The 19,867-nt window shown below is 45.2% G+C and overlaps 1 protein-coding gene across 1 annotated transcript in view; it reads left to right on the top strand.

Moving 5' to 3' along the window:
- The window catches only part of CACNA2D4 (calcium voltage-gated channel auxiliary subunit alpha2delta 4), a 131,616-nt gene that overhangs the window by 98,632 nt on the left and 13,117 nt on the right, over positions 1 to 19,867 (top strand). The window contains exons 28-33 of the mRNA XM_062570259.1: positions 6,963 to 7,024; positions 8,199 to 8,213; positions 10,146 to 10,190; positions 11,179 to 11,241; positions 17,195 to 17,265; positions 18,124 to 18,199. Coding sequence (XP_062426243.1) covers positions 6,963 to 7,024; positions 8,199 to 8,213; positions 10,146 to 10,190; positions 11,179 to 11,241; positions 17,195 to 17,265; positions 18,124 to 18,199 — 332 coding nt within the window. The remainder of the gene's footprint in view (positions 1 to 6,962; positions 7,025 to 8,198; positions 8,214 to 10,145; positions 10,191 to 11,178; positions 11,242 to 17,194; positions 17,266 to 18,123; positions 18,200 to 19,867) is intronic.

Here is a 19,867-nt window from a genome sequence, read left to right as displayed (position 1 = left end):
CTTGAGCCACACAGGACTGGGACAGATGTCAAGCACTGTAAACAGCTGCTTGTAATCAAACATGGCAAGTGAAGGGAAATGCTTGGTATTTCTTCTGAATCAGCAACAGGCAAGTGCTGAAGAGTCACTGAAGTCCTACCCAGACATACCCTCCCACAGGAGTGAGCCTGTCCCTGGCCTGTTACCACTCTGCTCCAGCCTCCAGTGCTCCCTGTCAGTGTTGTCCTGGCCCTGTGCTGCTGAGGCCCTCCCTGCCATGTTGAGATGGCAGCTCTGCCTTTGTCAGGCTTCTGTGGTTCTGAAGAGCTCCAAAAACCCTTTCTGAATCAGTATTCGCAAAGCTAGAGGAAGGGCAGGAGGTTGGAGTAACTCATGAAGATACCAAAGCTCTGAGTGCACCTTGCTAACACATGGCATTCACTTTGCTGGAAGCAAAGGTAAAGCTATGATGTAGTATAAAAATTACATAAGAGAGCTTCCCTCCTCCTCTTTGCAAACAGCCTCTTTGCTCAGGATTTACCATGAATTCCTCCAAATGGGCAACATACATTGACAGAGACTGCACTGATGTCTGACAGGGAGACAACTCCCTCAAGCCCTTCATTCATGTGGAATGATTTCCTGCAAATGTTGCTTGCCCACGGCAGTTAGAGGAAGATCCAGTCCCCCAAAACATGCCTAAGAGCTCAGAAGAAAAATGGTCTGAGGTTCTGGAAAGGCACCCCTTTCTCCTCACAGCTAGAAATATCCCCTACTTTGTGACAAGCCTTTAAGGGAGACGCTGTCCTTCTTGTAAATTGTTTAATAGTACTCTGGACAGCAGCTGCTCCAGCTCTTTTCAAAATGAGCTCTTAATTTTTCTCTCAATCCTTCAGTGGCAGAAGAGGAACCGATGGCAGACCAATGCTGTATTCTGCTACCTACCATTCAAATCAGGGACGCACTGGAACCAGCACATTCAGTCTACCTGACAATCCAAATTGCAGGCCTGGGACCTGATTCGGTAATGACCTGGTTAGACTGCCAGCTCCAAACATCCCCTCTCCCTAGACTAGGAGAACTCTGATCTTATATGACTCTCTTAATTAGAATGAGATGCAATAGAGTAATAAGCTGGGCAGGCAGCAGAGGAAGCAGAGGAAAATGCCCTGCTTGATATGTATGTGCACACGTGTCTCCTCATGTGTATATATGCACACAAACATATGCACAGACTAACACACATATGTATTTCCCTGCCTGAAGCAAAATCCGTAGGAGGCTTCACATCAGCTCATTCAGGACCTTCTCCTCCCCCTTTTCTCCTAGGCAGAGCAATACTGGAAAAGGCTGTTAAGTCTTTCCATACTGTCTTCACTCCCATCGCTTTTGGTGCACCTTCCTCCCAGAAGTTCAGAAATCACAGACTCAAATTGCAGGGATTCTGGAAACAACTCGGGATTTATTTTTGGCCCCACTTGTGATACAGTTCGTGGCCTGTGATCATGTCCGTGAGCTTTATGTGTGAAGATGTACATGCAACATACACACAAAGAACTCATCCTTAAGCCTGTTTACTGAATTTCAGGTCAGTCATCCCCTCCAATTTTAGTCCCTGTTCACTTCTCCATTTTAAGTTTTTCCTACTAAGGAGGGCAGCTGAGACCAAAATGCTACCCAACAAAGCCTCCACTGGTCAGATGAGTGGCACCTGGTGTGTTGGACCCATTCCTCTTTGCTGAGGAGGGGACAGGAGCCAGGGTCACCAGGAACTGCCGAGTACATAGTTATCACCGCACCAAGCAGTTAGCCTCAAAGCTGCACTTGAGCTGTCCGTGCTGTAGCTAAAGATGCTTGATGCCATTCACAACTAGAAGTTGCTTCCAGCTCCCCATATTTAAACTGGACTAGAACCAGTACCATCAGCCTCCGCGGCAGAATTGTCGTTCAGCCTTATCAGGAAAATTGCTGCCCTTCAGCCTCATGCAACTGGGATTTCTCTGCTGCACTGAGTCGCAGCCAGTGCTGTCTCTGCCTGCCAATGTCCTCCCTGAGGAAGCCACTTCCTTGGGGGCAGCCCCACTGAAAGATCTCACATAGCCCAGGAGATATACAGACAAGCGAGCCTCTACTTACTGTTCTCAGGCTAGGGTGGACCCTCCTCTGAGCCAGCTCTTCCAGCGAATCCTGTGCAATTCCCAAAGCAAATCCTGCAGAAACTCCCTCCGTTGCCCGATGAGTTCTTGCTGGACTCCTGTTGGCACGAGCCCTTGTCTCCTTGCGGGCTAGCCAGCTGGTAGACCCACACAGCAGGCAGAGAAGCAGAACAGTTAGATGACAGGGTGGGAAAGGGACTGTAATCCTCTGTAAATAATAAATAGGGGGAGAGAGAGAGAGGCGGGAGAGGGAGCGACTGAGCGCAGTGAAGTGACAGCTGGGGGTACATATGCGGTGGCAGCAGCACACGCACAGGAATGCGCACATACACTGCAAAGGAATCACCCTGCCGAGCAGGTAGGATCTGCTCTGAAACACCCGGCGGAAGGAGCTCAGAAGATTTTGATTTCTCTCAACCCATACTGGCAAAAGAGCAGTTGTCTGCTTCGCCGTCTCTCTGGCGCGCGTACTCCCTCCTCCCCCTCCTTGCTTCCTTCGCTCTCCCGGTGAATGATATAAAGGGCTCAAGGAGGGGTGCGGAGGCACTGGGGTGGGGGGAGCTCCCCGCGGCCCCTTGCCAGGCAGATTGGACCAAGCTGTTAGGCACAGGTTATGAGAGGAATGGCTGAGCCGAAGTGCCTCCTCCCCTCCCGCCCTCCCCTCACTGGCATGGCTGATCACAATAAACCTGGGAAGAAAGGCATGCGAAGGGGAAGGGAACAAGCCGCTGGGTCTGCCGGATTTGTATAGGGATGAGGCTGGCGGATGTGGGAAAGGGGAGGCAGCAGGGAAACACCATGGGGCCTGCGACCCAGACACTCTGCTTCCCATCGGTGCCCTGGCAGTGGAGAGGGGCATATGGCACTGTGAGTTACAAGGAGCGTAACGAAGAAATGCCCACAACGGGCTGCACGAAGGGTGCCTTCGCAGGCACAGCAAGCTATTGTAGCACTTCAGCGCTCAACAGAGCATGTCCTGGCATTCACTTACTTGGTAATTCAGGGAAAACTTGAAGAATATGGGGAGGGAGTGGGGAGTAGCTGTGAGGAGAAGAATGGGCAAGAGAGGAGCTTTTACACGTGTGATTCACTCCACTGGAGTGGGTGAGTGGCGGGGAGAGTGTGGTCAGCCACTATGTCCACCACAAATATTGCTTGCAGTTATATCCACATAATGGCGGAGGCATCCCCTGCCCTATGTGAGATAACCTGTCGGTGTGGTGAGGTCCCAAATCCAACCCACCGCTTCCCTCTGGTTTCTCCCAGGGCTTCTTCCACCTGCCTTTCAAAATCAAACGTCTCACTTGCCTTTGTCCTGCATGTTGATTATCCCAGTAGCTAAAGTTTGCAAGAATTATTGTTTTTCACTGATTGATTTTAAGTGCCTCTTCTCTGAGCTCCAGTACTATTGGCAGTCTGCCTTTGTTTTGGGCTTTTTTTATTTTTAATTTGTCTTGAAGTCACTTTTTATGTTAAATTTTTAGTGGACTTTTCTTAGACTGAATGGAGCAGTTCATTTTGGCTTGAGGGGTAAAATGGGAATATTTTAGTTACAAGAAATACGAAACGAAGTTTGATGGAAAGGCAGGGCTTTTCTGCTGCTTCCTTTGGAGTCATGGTTTTTATTTAAACTCACACCAACCACTGTGAAAACAGGTTTTGAATGACAAGGTACATCTTGATAAGCAATCTACAGAATGTAATCTTATGACTCTTTGTTATGCCTTTTTGTGGCGTGGCAGGCCAGAGAATTAAATCTTGAGGAAAGCTCCTTATGAAAACAGCATATGGATAATCAAGGAGACAAGGTAGGGAAGGCAGACAGAAAGAAAGCCAAGCAGAGGATGAGCTAATGAGGCGGGCACGCTGCACAGAGGCATGAACAGGTGGAGGGGAAAGCTATTATCTGTGTGCCGAACGGCAGCCGATGAGTCCTGAGAAAGCCAGCTGCAGTAATGCAGCAGGTCCCGCTTCGGTATGCAGGGCAGACAGGGTACCTGCCGGCAGGAAGTTGTGCATGGGTCTGGGTAGCTTATCAACATGGTGAAGCAACATCTAAATACGCAAGGTGTGCAGCATTGTTTGTTTTCATATTTTGTACTATCACTGGGAAACCACAGTTGCTCAGGTTAGCTGTACATTAGTTGCAATAAAGCTGTTAGCCTTGGTCTCTCCAAGGGCTTTATGGTTGTTACTGTGGCACGCACCAGGACCACTCAGAATTTCATGGACCTTGGATCTTTCTGTTCCTGCAGTGTGCTCTTTGCCACCAGAGCAAAAAGGCTCATTAACTATTGGTTATACTTGGAACAAGCAGAGAGGGTTTTATTCTAGTTTTCTCTCTCTCATCTGAGCTGTGGAATCATCCTTTACTGAAATAGAGATGTTGCTTTCCACCTTTCTCCCTATCCTCACTGGATGTCTAAAGGCACCAAGACATCTGTCCGTTACCAGTACTGGGAGGTTGTTCCTGGCTCCCTTGCATCACTTGAGCGCATAGAAGATTCTCCTAATTTTTACCAGGAGCCGCCAAGCCCCTGAGTGGCAAGAAGCAGTGCTGCCAGGCAGGAGCATGGAGCAGTTTCTCTATTGTGGTCCCCCTTGGTGGAAGCCATCCCCACCACTGTTTGGACAGACAAACCTGAGTGAAAGTCCAACTAGCCCCTAACTTTGCTTCCAGTGACCTCTTCAGACTGCACAACAATGTGAGGAGAGAATGGCAGACACTGCAGCTCCACAGGGGATAGCTAGGGATGTCTATTAGGCACCAAGCAAAGAGATTGCTGTGAAGGAAGGACTGGTGTAGAGATCAGTAAGCACAGGCCCTATGGAGAGGCTAGGATTCAGAAAGATTGCGTGTGAAGGACAAAGCTTGCTGACAGATGGCTAGACATGGCTGTGGGCATTACAGAAAACAGAAGAAGAGAGCTAGGAGAGCGTGCTTCCTGTCCGTGCTACAGGACACCAGTGCAAGCCCCCAGCTACTTTCTGCTCTCATGTTGCAGGCAACTCTCTCTGAATTTGGAAGATACCACTCATATTTGAGGGGGAAGGGGGAGGCAAAGATTCCTGACCAGGAGCTAAGGTCCCTTTGAGGAATGATTTCTGGATAGATGTTCCTCTTAGCAAAAACATGAGCTGCTCAGTAAGTCTCTTCATTACAAGGTTAGTTTTCTAGATACCAACTTCTCTTCACATCTTACAAAATCTGTGTGTCCCAGGTAATGCTCATACCTATCAATGCAATCTGCTGTGAGAAGGAGAAAAGCTCTTGACTGAGATAGTTTTAAAGAATAACAAGGAAATTATTCAAAGCTACACACCAAATCAGATCTTCTGCACCTCAGTGGACTCAGCAGCAGTGGCTCTATTTGCTGTCTGGCAAAGATTGGTCTAAAGGGACACTAGGCTAAACAGGGCCTGCCATAAACCCACTGATGTTGATGACTTCACTAGGGCTGAAGTAGATATGGATGAATCTTGAGCGAACATTGTATCTTGTCTGGTTTGTGCTCTTTGAGGCCTAGGGACATGGCACTTGCACAAAATAATCCCTTGACCCCACATAAAGGCAGTCAGATTGATTCTGCAACAGGGAGAGCTGGATAAGAAACATGCCTGTGAATGGGATTTTGTAAGATAAACCAGCAATGGGAATGTGACAAGAAGGACACTGACACTGGTATAAAAGGCAGAGCTGATGTAACATGGCTGTGATTCCAGCTGATGCCAGGTTTTCTGTATTTGCTGCAAGAAAATATAGCATACTGTGATTCTCATTCTTAACCAACTGAATTAGAACATCAGATCAGACTTAAAAGCATCCACATAGTATATAATGTGATTCAGATTTTAAGGATCCTAAGTGAGATTCTGTTCCCCTTGTGCAGCTCCTGCTAATTCAGAGAAAATCTATAGAAAGCAGAAACAGGTATCTGATACTGATGGTTTTGAAGAGCGGCTCAGGTCTCCCTCTATATACTTTCTTTTCTCCCTCATTTCACTTTATATTCTATTTCAGTGTCTTGCTTGAGGTTTCCTGTTTTCCTCTGTCACAGTGCTAGGATGTGCACATTGGGTTATTATGTGCACTCGTAGGCAACCTACCTGGGGGATAGCTGTGTTACTCTGTCAGGGAGGCCCTGCACATTTTTTTCTAATGTAGAGTTAGGCCTCGCTTCAGGGACATGATGCTGGGAATGGAAGAGAGATTAAGCCAAGAAGTTAAGATGGACTTCATTAAAAGACACACATACACTTCTACTTGGAGCAATGTGGAATAGGCTGGCAGTTAGCTAAGCAGTTCTGATCTACACTCATCCATCAAGTGGCATTAGTATTTCTCTGCTTTCACAGTGGCTTAATGGCTGTCTAAGTCACTGTGGTCTCCCCTTGAGGCAGGTGGGCATTTGAATCTCTTCTTTATACTGGCCTACTTTTTTCCGGTTGAGACTCTGTAGTGTAGGTGATGAGCCTGGAGTGATCATAAAAGTCCATTCTGGTCTGACAAATCTATAGCAGAAAAAGATGAAAGTTCATGCTCACTCATTGTTTTTTTTTTTTTTTAATCTGTTTGTATCTCTGTCGTGGTTAGTGGGTGGGAGGTGTCAGTACTTCAGTACAGCAGTCAACGTCTCCTTTTCGCCTCCTTGTTAAACCTCTGACTCTCACTTGACAGTCTGACTCAGTGCTTATCCGTCAGTGCTTATCATTTACACTTGCAGGCAGGTTGCAATTGCAATTCCATCCCATTACTTTGGGCAAATATATACCCTTCCTTTCCTAACTTATGCTTGTCTTCCTTTCTCTCTCTTTTATTTCCCATAGCGGTGGGTGTGCAAATTAAGCTGGAGTTACTCCAACGCAAGTTTTGGATGACCATGCAACAGGTAGGAGCAATCCTGCAGAGAGACAGTTTAATGTTCTTCGTCAGCTAGGCTGACGCTAGGTTACATCATGTACGATCACCTTTTGATACAGGCTTTAGTGAAATTTATATTAAAAGATTTATGGAGTAGATTAGTTTGAAGTCACACATTTTTCTAATCTTTTGATGGCACTAATGCCGGGTGAGCCATGAATCTGTTCCGCAAATGCTGTGTTGACGGTGTCGGCATCCTGACCTGGCATTAGCTCTACTGCATATGACACATTTAATTGTGGAAGTATGCTTGTGCTCATTCAGCCTTTCAGAAACCTCATGGAAGTCTGCAATTCTGGGCACGTGGAAAACAAAATCTACTGCCGTCTTTTATCATCTTGATAATGGTAACAAAATGCTAGTAGCTTGCCAGAATAAAAATGATTTGCTCTAGGGATAAGCTTTCAGTGTTGTGCTAATTTTGGACACTCTTGCTGGACCAAGAGAAGTAGCATAATTGAAGCAGTCCTCTGGTCTGAGAGACAGGAAAAGTGAAATACTTTTCTGTTATTGTTCAGGGCCTTTCCCCCCAGATTTTGCTTTTGGGGCAGTACACAAGGGAGAAGAGTCTGGTAGGACTAAAGTAACACACAACAGAAATGGATCTGTGCTGTAAAAAAGAGAGAAATATCAAAAGGTGACTCTGTGGTGATGCAAGAGCAGAAAGTTAATCACCGTGACAGAGAACAGGTGAAGAATGGAAAAATCCACAATTGTCTGTGGTGGCAGGAGGAGGCATCTTAGCAGATCTGAGATAGGGGGACCTAATATAAGCCTAATCTGAGCTAAAAAGACTTCTGCAAAGCATGTGAGCACATCCTGGAGTGTTGGCAGAGAGTTCAATTTTAAAAATCTCCTGAGGGCTGTAGCCAGGCAGTTCTCACACAGGCACACACACACTCTCATTTCAAGTGTTAAGTGAAACCGAGAAGGTTTATTAAAGAAGCTAAAAGGAGGCCTGTTCACCAAGTGTCTGTGTGCCATGGTCCTCATAAGTGCCTATAGGAAGAAAGCCTTTGTGTGGTTTCCCAGGACATGACTGCAGTTGTCAGGGCAATGACTAACAGATTTTGTTTTCTCTCCCCCATGTCAATGCATGCTGTGCTTCTCTGGATATCCACACTGTGCCTCCTGCCTCCCAGCCCAATGACAGTGATGTAAGTAGACAAAAGCACTGGATGGGGAGGTATCCCAGCGTGCCTCGCCGCGTCTCTGCTTCATAATTGTGCAGTTTGTGTGCCAGTGTAATATAGGCACTGTCCCTTGTCTGTAATCACTGGAGACAGTCCAGGCCTGTCTCAGGCTGTATTTGCCTTCGCAGTAATTAAGTGTCTTTGGCAAAGCTGAAAGTGCTCTGGGTTGCAGCATTTCAGAAACCTGACCAGGATCAGGAGAAAGCTGTGAGGTAGGTTGGTCTCTGAGGAGGGAGCTGTAAAGATAAGGCAGTAGATGTAGTGATCTCAAGGCAACCACTAAGCTCAGGTTCAGCTATGCCCCCCTCAAGGGCTCTCTGCAAGTTGTCTGTGCTTTCCAAACAGGCTTCTCATCTCACTCCCATTGCTGCAAACACAGCCTAGCACTAGGGAGTACTACTGGAATTTTTCCAGGTCTGGGCCTCAGCAACAAAGAGGAGAATCAATCCTTACACTGTTTAGAAAGACACTGTGAGACCTGGGACCTTCGTGAGGGAAATGACCATCCCTGGTTCATGTGGGTTTCTCTTCGGACTTCTGAGCTCTGGGGTCTGTATTTGTTAGCCCCCAGGGCAATAAGGGTCATTATGGCCATGTTTCTCAACTAACCAAAGGAAGAAACCCATCAGAGATAAAGGATAGGGCCACTGCTTTTACTGTCTATGTCAAGGGAGACAAAACAACCCGATCAGGGTGAGACTATGCTTGCAACTTTGCATCATGACGCTGGGCCAAGGAGGGTCTTTAAACCATCATTCACAGGGCTTCAAAGAGCCAGTCAGAGTTGGAGTGTAAGGATGGGGTATTGCAAAGCCACAGGGCTTGAAACAAACTCAAGCATCACTGAGCCTCCTTGGAAACTGAGCAGAGGGACAGAAACCTGAAAATACTGCTTTAGTCCTGCAAATCTTCCTGAAAGTAATGGTTTTGTTGTGGTTTGAAATGACAGTTTTACTTCTTGTGTTGAGACTCATCCTGAAAGGGAGCTGGGATTTGTATATAAGAGTTTTGCAGTAATAAAGGGCAGCTGACGGAGAGCAAACAGGCTACACTACACGTCAGCATCCTTCCCTGACCCTAGAAAACCTCTGGCAGGAAGGGGACCCCATGTACAGAAATGGCAACACCATGTCAGCTTTCTTTACTCAGCTCCTAGTGAAAATAGCATTAAAAAATAACACAAAGAGACAGATACATGCAACCACCACAAACTCAGAACAATTATGAAATCAATAAGCACCTGAAGGGTTTTGTTACTCACCACTTAACCCCTCCTGTCCCCATTCAGTTCAGTGTTGTGAAATGCATGTCAGCTCTGGTACACATAAATCCTAAATGAAACAAATGGACGGTGCCTCGGGCTACATAAGCACCATTCACATCCTATTTTATCATTAGTTGTCTAGTGAATAAAGAAACCAACAGCAACAACAACAACAAAAAAACCTGCCTGAAAATAATCCTGAACTAAAATACCATACATATATTTAGTCCAGATTTTAGGATACTGAAACACGTGCTGTTTTCTCCATAATGCACAATAACCTTTGTTATCACAGCCAGAGAGCTTGATGCTGCCCCCTTCCTTTATAAGTGCCATCCCTCCTGGAAGTGCGTAGGGAGCTGCTTAAAGCAACTCACAGAGGCTGGTATAGGCTCAGAGCCCTTAGCAACATTATTCAGGGAGGGCTCATGGTGTGGGGAATATACAGAGCCACTAACTTGTTTACTTGGTGAGTGTTGTCTGTGCACACTATAGGCTTGTCTTGTTCAAAAGGCCAAGTAACTTAAACAGCTTAATGGGATGCTGATACAGAGACTTTTTGCTAGCCCTGCCAAGATGGAGATCATAAGATGAGATCATGCTATGATTTAATTCCTGCTTTTCTTTTTCAGTGCAGTGCCTTCGATGGTGCCTGTCCACTAAGCTGTCAGGATGATGTAAGTTGCCTAGATTTCTTCTCTGTGCCTGTGATAGGTATGATTACCTGCTCTGCAGAGGCTTTTGTATCCCCCAAAATCAAGTATTGCGCAACATCTTCTCACAAGAGGCTGGGCAACTGGAGCAAGATGTCATGCCACTTGACACAAACCTGCAGTTTAGGTCTTCACCTAGGACCAGCATCAGCTGTGAAATATAGCTGAGCTCATCCAGGGGGATGAAAATTCCAGCCAGTGCCTCTAAGGAGACTCCATCTTTTCTAAGTCTGTCCCAGTGGGGTCCAGACCTGCTGAAGAGAGTGGCTGCCAGCATGACAAACATGCTGGACACTCTGTTTGCTTTTATGCCACTGCTCCAATATTGATCTCAGGCATGTTCAAGACAGGTATCCTCTGCCTGGAGGGTGAAGTCATCAGAGAATTTTCATCCAATATTCCTGTAGGATCTTCTTTGCATCCTAATTTTTCCCACTGACTCACTGTGAGACCCAAAGATTTTTATCTAAATTCTGTGCCTCCATTTCCTGAGCTGCAAAATAAAAATGATAAGACCAGCACCACTGGTCTTAAAGAGTGATAAGGAGAGAGTTATTTCACTGGTGCTTGTAAAACTCTGAAATCTGAAGATGGAAAGTATTAAATATCTTATTATTAAAGTGGAGTTGTCTCCAAATACCGTATCGCTTCCTACAGCATATATTATCTGCATAAGTATGGTTCAGTGTATGCTAGGCCTGCAGGCAACTATGCCAAGAGAAAATCTCTATCACAAACAGCTCACAGACAAAATATCTCAAAATAGAGGCAGAGAGGGAAAAGTGAATTATCTAAGGCCTGCTGTAATGAGTGGTGGAGGTAGACATGGAAATGCTGAGGATGAAGCCATTTCTATAAGCATATGTCCACAGTGCTTCACCCACCACACAGCAGTACATAACAAAACCATGGCAAACCCATCTTTAATGTTGCTTCTCTTTCATCTCTGCAGATTCTGAATTGCTTCCTCGTTGATAATAATGGCTTTATACTCATTTCCAAAAGACCTGCAGAGGTAAGAGAGCATAAGAGAAGGAGAGTGTGCTTGTCATGTTCCTATGTAACACACCAGAACTATTTAAAACAAATGAGTTAAATTCTGTACCAAGGGTGGCCACAGTGTGATTAAATTCAACTGTGTTGTGAGGGGAAGGCCTCCAGGCATAGTGATAGCATGTTCTTGGTAAGTAAGAAGCTTGCAATGATAAAGAAGGAACTAGCCAAAGTGTCTTTTTTTATAGAAAGTGAGGAAATTAGAATCCTTACCCTTGCTACAGATGCTACTGAATGATCTAAGAGAGTCCCAGAAGGTGGGCGCTCCTTGAAACTGGAAGGAAAGGCAGCAGCACTTTTGAGAGCCTCTTAAAAAAAAAAAAAAAAAAAAAAAAAAAAAAAAAGGCGTTCTTAAGGAAAAGAAGATGAAGGGATACTAAGAGCAAAATGCCAAAGGCAAAAATGAAAAAAGAAAATCATTTAAGTAAATTACAAGGAGGACTTGCTGGACTCATGGAGGTAACAAAGTAAGGAGAAAAACTCAGAACATTAATAAGAATATAGCAGCAAAAGTTGATTCCTTTTCTCCTGCTGCCAGTGCCTCTGCAACCAGTTTCAGAGAGCTCAAGCGGAGCAATTTGTGATGTGATACCTGTTCACCTTGGGCAAAGTCAACAGAACTAGCCACTACGTGGTTTAGCTACACCTTTCTGACCTCTGGTAAACTTACTACAGAGCTGCTTGTTTCAAAATAAATAAATGCCGTGGATACGGATGTCAAAAAGTGGCATGCTGGAACAGACTCATGAACTACAAAGCAATAAGTTACTAGCAAGAGCTAGCTTACAGAAGAAATGGAAAATGAAGCATTTTCATTACTAACAGTGATGTGGAATTTAATTAAAATTGCCATAGTACTGAAGTTACAAATATATACATTTCCAAGAGGCGGTAGATTTGGTCCCAGAAAGTACTTTTTTGAGATGTGACAAACAAGTTGAAATGGTACTTTAAAACAGAATTATAAAACACCCAATTGATGTGATTGGGACAAACAGCACAGCTTCTGTAAAGGAAGAAAATCTATGTTATCAGCTACAGTTGTTTGAGAGTTTCAGCAGAATAGCAAATAAGGGAGAATGAATGATCTAATGTATTTCAGTTTTTCTAAAAGCCTTTAACAGAGTCCCTCATAAGCGGTTGTTAAAGAAGTTCTGGCTAAGGAACGAAACATGAAGTACTGTCATTGATCTCAAGGTAGCTGAGACAGAAAAGAAAAAAAAGAAGAGGAATAAAACAGGATTTTTAGAATGGAAAACATCAGCAGTATGTGTTCCATAGTTTCTGGACTTTTGTTGGCTAGCATATTCATTAATCTGCTGGCAAACGGGAAAGGTGACAATGAATTCTGCAGACACTACACAATAATTTCAGAGGTGCCAAATGAGAATTGTTAAGGCAGCCGAAGCAAAGTGAATCAGCAACGCAGTAGCACCCAGAGGTGGTACTGACAGGTAAAAAATAGTGCATATTGCAAGGAATAACCAACCTGTTTTCCATCAGAAAAGTGACCTATCTGGCACAATGGATATTTCAGTAAAATTACCTGTTGTTCTTTCAAGAAAAGCAAACAAAGCTTGAAAAATAAAAGAGGAAAATGCATTAGCGTTGTAATGGCTCCCTTCTCTGGGAGGCCAGGTCCTACTGTATGTTCCGTATGGGTTGGTCTTTTTAGTCTTAGGAGTCACCATTTCCTCCTCTGACCACCTTAGCATTTTCAAAGGTGCTTTACTATGTGCTGTTGCATGTGTTCACAGATGAAGGCAGCTACATTCCCTGGGCACCACATTTATTGCCCTTTCTCAGTGCTGTCATCCTAGGTTCTGTCGCTGTGTTTTTCTACATCTTATGGAAAATGCTTTGGGTTTTTTTATTTTCTGAAAAATTGGTCTCTGAAAGATCTGACTAGCAAAAACTTAGCATTACGGTAGATTTGGGTAAATTATAAACATTACCCACATGCCTCTGAGATCAGGCTTTTTGGCAGGCACCAATACTGTCAGCTTCTCCAGCTGTTACCTCCCCTGACCTTGGAAAGCTCGCCACTACTTTTCTTCCCAGATGATTTCTTTATCTTGTTCCAGTTGATGCTTCTATTTCCCAGTGACACCACAGGTGTCCACACTTTAGACCCCGTATGGAATTCAAGATTGCAGCTACCCAGCCGGGAAAGCACATAGGCAGCAGCAGCATTAAATCAATAGCTGGGGTTTCATAGCCTTCGTCGCTAAATGCTGTTATGTGGGAGCCCCTGCCTTGTACCCTCGTACAGCAAGAGTGGCTCAGGTAGCCGGGTCAGTGTTTATGCCTAGCAGAAGGGAGAAAGGCTTTCTGCCTGTCCTACTCGTTCTGCGAGGCCAGCCAGAATGGGAGGGAGCGCATCAGATCCGGAGCGAGCGGGAGTGTGCGGGCGATCCCGGTGACTCACGCCAAGTGGAGCGCCTCGGGAGGAAGTGCTCCTCGCAGGCCATCTGCCTGGCTGAGCGGCACAAACTGTTACAGCTCCGGCGTGAGCGGGGCCGTGGACGTTTCCCTTGCGTTTGCCCGAGAAAGGCAGCCAAGGAACCTGCTTCATGTCGAAAACAAACAGAACCTGCCAACAGGGCGCTGCTTCCTGGGGCACCACTCAAGCTAAAAATAGAGGAGAGGTGCCAAAGTGCATGTGTTCTTACGGAGCAGCCGGCGCTGAGAGCTGCTGCAGGGGGATGCGAGATCTTCTGCTCTGTTTCTTTGCTTGCTGCCCGCACCCCTTTCCCTGAACAACCTGCGCTGGAAACAAGGGGCTCTGCAGACAAGCCCTCTAAAAGCAGCCTCATGCAAGTTCTGCCTCCCTCCACCTTTGGAATGGGGGATTGGCTCTAATGACCACTTGCCAAAAGGTGGCAAGAAGCTTATTGACAGCCAGAAGCCACAGCAGAAGAAAGAGGGACTCAGGATTTTAATGACTGATGAGATGGAAGCTCCCTGCAGGATTACTTGAAAAAGAATGGGTAATCTCTTAATTCAGACTAATCCCCCATCCAGACTCATCGCAGAGGGAACGAAGAGTTAATAGCCAGTCATGAAAGAAGAGTGGGTGGAAGAGAAGACCAGGCAATCTGGGGCAGAGGAGGAAGGGAAAGTATCTGACAGTCCCAGGCTGCGTTGCCACAAGGGCTGTGCCAGGGGAGCAGTTTCCAATGCTGTCAAAACATGAGGCGAACTCGTCCCCCGCACACTGGCACAGAGCTGCATCCCGGCCAGGCACGGGCCTGTGCAGACAGCCCTCCCCGCCTGCTGTCACCACCACAGATGTGAGAGTTGCTCTGCACAGTGACAGGGTTTTTCTGCCGATGTTTGCAGTCGTTGCCCCGTGACCACCCCTGAGTTTTTAGCCATCTTTCGTTGCCAGTCAGAACGAGTGCCTGAGGCACAGCTGCAGATCTCAAGTCTTGAGATTTCTCCACGTGCGGCATCCAGATGTCCCCTCGCCCACTGCAAGAATTTCTTTGGGACTCCTGTGTTCTCTCTGAGGCATCTTGCAGGGTAGTTCTGCAAGCAGTGCCCAGATGGGACGTCTTGGGACAAGGTACAGGGCAGGATCTGACAGATCAAGACCCCACCAGGACCTGAGCGGAGGATGCAGAAAAAAGCAAGAGCTGTCTTTGCTTGAGTTGTACAGTGAGGAGGCTGTGTGCTGGCCCCATGCCTGACCTGTTTGGCCATTTTTCCACAGCTCTCTGGTGCCAGTCCCACAACAGCCCTTGTCAGTCCAAAACACAGCACTGAAATTAACAGGGTTGCTAGCAATGATGATTCCTGGTCGCACACAGCATCACAGCAGACACAAAATGAGCTGCCTTCCACCGTGTTTGTGTGAATCGTTTCGCGCACAGGCAAAGCATGGATGGATACGTGTCCGTGAGCAGTGATGGACCTTGCCAGCTAGGTGTGTGCTCCAAGATGCATCTCTTCGCTGTGTGTAGCCCATGTACTTGTATGCCCTCAGCTGCAGGGCAGCATGACGCACCATGCCTCATGCAAGGATGTCAGAGGTGATGCTTTGTTCTGTGAGTCTCTGGAATTGCAAGGGCCTGTGGAAACCTGCCCAGAGCTGAGAATAAGGAGGAGCACAGCAAAGAGACTGCTGCAGGAGCAGCAGACAGTCACTGGAGGCAGGAGCCTGTAATGAGAATTGCTTTGCAAAATGTTGCCTTGGTAAAGAAGTGTTTCAGCTCATGCCAAGTAGTGGCTTTATGTGTTACTACCTGTACAGAGTACCTAAACCAATGTTTAGCTTTTAATGTCTGATTCTGTGTTAAATGCCAGTTTGATGATGCTTTTCTCTACTCATTCCCTCGGCCTTACTCTCACTTACACAAATATCCCCCTCATACGAGTAAGAATCAGGCCCTCCCTGGAGCAGTTCAGTCATCAGTATCTTTGGGGAGCGCAGGCCCCCTTTGTGGTCCTGCAGTGACCCTCTGCCCTTGCCACACCAGCTGCAGATCGTGCTACATTAAATCCCACTGCTCTAGCTCCTGCTGTGGCTGCAGACTGGTATTAACGCAGGCAGCTGGCTTCCTAACCACCATAATCAGCTTGAAAGAGCTAGAGAGGTGGAAAAACTTAGCACTTGCTCAGACTCATTTGACTACGTTTGAGATTATTAAAATTCAAATGCTAAAGGGGAAGTTGATGCTATGTATCAATTTATGCAATAAAACACCTTCTAAAGCCTGTTGGGAGGAGGCTTATAACCATGTAACACTACTGTTAGACAACTATGATGTGCACTGAGGTAAATCTGCTTAAGGCTTTTTCTAGTGGAAATGGCCCACTCAAATAAATGAAGTCGTCTGTCAACTGCTAATACATGCTAAACAACTGGTAGCCTATATCAGTGGAAAAGTAAAATGTCCCCCCACAAACCACATCAATGGTTCTGTAACATGTGGGAGCTATTTACTGTATAAAGATCCATGAGCCAGGATACAGAGGACAGATCTGTGTCTGTATTTTTATTATTTATAAGCATTTTATTTACTTATTTGCAAACAAAGCAGTAAACTTGGCAGATTGTAACCATTTTTGTAATAGATTTGTCACAATGTGGTGATTAGGAAAGCTAGAACTGTCATTCAGTTTAAAAAGTCTTTATTGTGTTGGTTCACATTGTTGGGATTGTGACCCTACTTGGGTTTATCAGCTCTGAAATATAAATAGGACGAGAGGGTCACAAGCCCCACTTTCAGTCCAGAAATGCAAGCGGAATTTGGGGATTGTTGCCTCCCAGATGCAACTGCTGCTAGAGTGGAGCCTGAGCAATAGCTTGGACTGTACTAGTGCATAGTATCTGGTGCAAACTAAAGAGATAAATCAGTTTGTGATACGTTGTTTTTGGTTTTTTAACTATTGCATGTTTGGAACTTGAACTACAGTGAGTTGTAAAATTGCTTGTGCTACCTAAATAAATCTGTACTGTGCACTTATACATGGTGAGTCAGTTAGCCCTGGGTAGCTGGACAACAGAGGTTTATGAACGTGCTACAGCCCCAAGCTAACAGAGTAGGCTGAAATAGAAGAGACTTAAGCTTTCAGATCTGAAGAACATGGGTTCACAAAAACTCACAAGAGAACCAAGCTACAAGTGAATTGATGTTCCTGGGCCTCTGCAGCTTTAAAATCTGCCTTTTTTCTTCAGACTCCGCAGGGACTTATGTGGGCTAAGTCATTCTGAAGCACAGTATACCCAGCCGGCAATGCGGTAAAGTCCTCCCTCAATTTTGGCCAGCCAAAGGACAAACTCCTTAAAATGCTTGTTATGCGCAGTAGGTAGCAGAATCTTCAGCTTCTAGACAGACTATATCAGCTGAAGTAGTAGAGCACTTGGAAATTTTACTGTTCACAGTTTATTCCTCTTTCTTTGCTTGCAGACTGGAAGATTTTTTGGTGCAGTGGATGGTTCAGTAATGACCCAACTGCTAAACATGGGCATGTTCAAGCGGTAGGTGGTGATCTCTGCTCTGTACTTCTCTGCTTTCAGTTGGTGTGTGGAGCAGGGTGTATCAGGCCCCAAAAGCAGCACCAAGGGGGAGGGCAAGGATGCATGAGCTGGTCCATGTGTCCCTTATTTTACTACAAGAGCTCCTTTGACTGCCTGCCCTCTTCCACTGGCTTGCTCAACTATCAGTCATCATCATGCACCCTGTTTCTCCTCATTGCTTGCCCTTCAGCCTGCTACAAAGCGCTGTTGTATATAGTAACTCCCAAGATTTGTGCTGCCGGAGAGCAGCTACTTCTCTGTCATTTCTAAGGCAAAGTACTATGGGAAACACTTCTTTGCATTTTGCGTGAAAACACTTCAGTTCCCTGTGCCACTTGGAAAGCCTCTCCATGACTGGTTGGCTGAGAGGCCCCTCCAGACGCAGCATTGCAGCTAGCTGAGAACATTTCTCTCTCTTAAAAATACCTCTGTTATTTTCATTCCACACCCCCAGTAGTTTTCAGAAGAGAATTGAGAATTTCAGTTGAATGAAAACAGAAGCTAGTGAGACTTGAGGTAGATACAGTTATAATTTTTCTGTTCCAGAATCTGTGTTGCTCATCGTCTGAAATTAGGGACATACTTCCTCCTATACTGACCCAGTTGCATTAATCTGGGGCCCGTTTACCTCACTTTTCAAAATTCAGAAGTGACCAAAGAATAGAGACTGATACAAGCAGGCCACCACTTTATTTCTTCTGTACAGATTTTTTTTTAGAATGTGCTCCAAGTAGGAAAAAAGTAGTGCACACTTTCAGTGTCTCAGAGGTAGTTGCGTTGCTTGCTTTTGACTGCTTGCTTCTTTTGTTTTGATTGTAGGGTGACAATGTATGATTATCAAGCAATGTGTAAAATACCCTACCACCACCACAGTGGAGCCCAGCCTCTGCTCAGTGTATGTATCTCTCTGCACATAACCCTGGGATAGTCTATGGAGGCTTTCTTCTAGGGCATCTCAACATCTTGATGAAGCACATTCCCCAAAAGAGCTTAGTAACTGTTTGCTTTCAAGTGATGGTAATACCCAACCTCATGTAAAGCAAATTTCTGAGGCAGTGACGGCCATAGGCAGTGGTTCCCACTTTGATTTTTTGATGGTATATAGGATCTCATTGATATTTCAAGGGACTGGGGAAAGGACATGAACTAGACTATGTCAGTCCAGAAGCCAGGTTGGAGCTGGTTGCAACAGAGCAGAGTTGTTTTTACAGGGCATTGCTTTATACAGCAGCTCAAAAAGGGAGTTTCCCTGTCAGTGAACAGAGCATCTGGGACAAAGCCATCAACTTTTCAAGGAAGATCAAGTAGGCTTGAGTAACTGAGAAGAAGGTTAAAGCTGGGAGAAGCTGATAGCCCAGAGAAAGGCTGAGCTGCCAGAGTCAACAGTTTCACAAGTACTCAAATGCAATCACTTCTTAGTCTGATACAACCTAGTAATCTAATCCAGTTCTGCCTTCCTAACCTGGCCTCAACCAGACAGAATTAAGTAATTAATCCAAAGATAATCCAGTTCAAACTAGTTAAAGCAACCCTCAAGAGGGATGTATTTATTATTTTTATGATCATTTTTTGATATCTTAAAATGTACTGTTCTGGAAGCACATTTTATGGCATGACTGTCATTTTTTTCTACTAAACAGTATTTCCAACAAAATATTACCTTCTAATAATATGGGGTTTTTAGCAATTGTTATGCTAGATGATAGATAAAATACTGTGATTATAGTGAAAATATTTGCTTGATCATATCCTATAAAATTTTAGTTACATTTGGTTAGAAATGTAAGCTGCCAAAAAAGGGCAAATTGGGAGAAGAATAACAGGGTGAGCTTTAAGCTCTCATCTCTCCTTTTCCTTTCCTAGCAAAATCCTCAGAAAGTAGGAAATCAACAAGTACATTTTTCATATACATTGTTCATAGGAAAAATCAATCCAGTTCCCAAACTTCTATACATTTTACCATTTGCTGACTTATTTTGGTTGAAATGAGTTAGCAGTAACTGAAGATTATCTTGTGTCCTGTGACTGCTGGACTGTTTTGGGTCTGAGGATATGGAGGATTAGGGGAGAGACGTGAGAATTAGACATGGTCACCATGAAGAAAAGAACCAGCAGGATTCTGTGTAGATGAATTGTCCCTGGGACAACGCTGAATTTCCAATTTGTAGCTGAAAAGAAAGAAAATGAAAGTAGAATGCCATTTTGAGGAAAAGCTGGATAAAAGCATAGTCAAGCATAATCAATAGCAGATAACAGTAACTTCTGGACAGTACTGTAGCTTGTCCCAGAAACACTGCTTGCCATTGGAATATGAAAGCATCCAAAACTGGTGATGTCCCATTTAGCTGTATTTCTCTCCTGCTCTGAGCTCTCAAGGTCATCCATACTGGAGAGAAATCATCTAGCAATTACATCTTCAAAGTCCTTCATACATTTGTGATAAACTCTCTGACCCTGCCTGGGAGGGGGTGAGAAGATATTATTAGTAGCAAGGCAGTTCTGCTGCCTTTTGATGCATTTTGATCATTTTCCAGTGACACCCAGACTTTGAATTTCCAGCCTG

Source organism: Rhea pennata, chromosome 1, assembly GCF_028389875.1.
Source record: "Rhea pennata isolate bPtePen1 chromosome 1, bPtePen1.pri, whole genome shotgun sequence".
Classification (NCBI taxonomy): domain Eukaryota; kingdom Metazoa; phylum Chordata; class Aves; order Rheiformes; family Rheidae; genus Rhea; species Rhea pennata.
The sequence above is the reverse complement of the archived record's forward strand: the minus strand, read 5'-3'. Positions and strand labels throughout refer to the sequence as shown.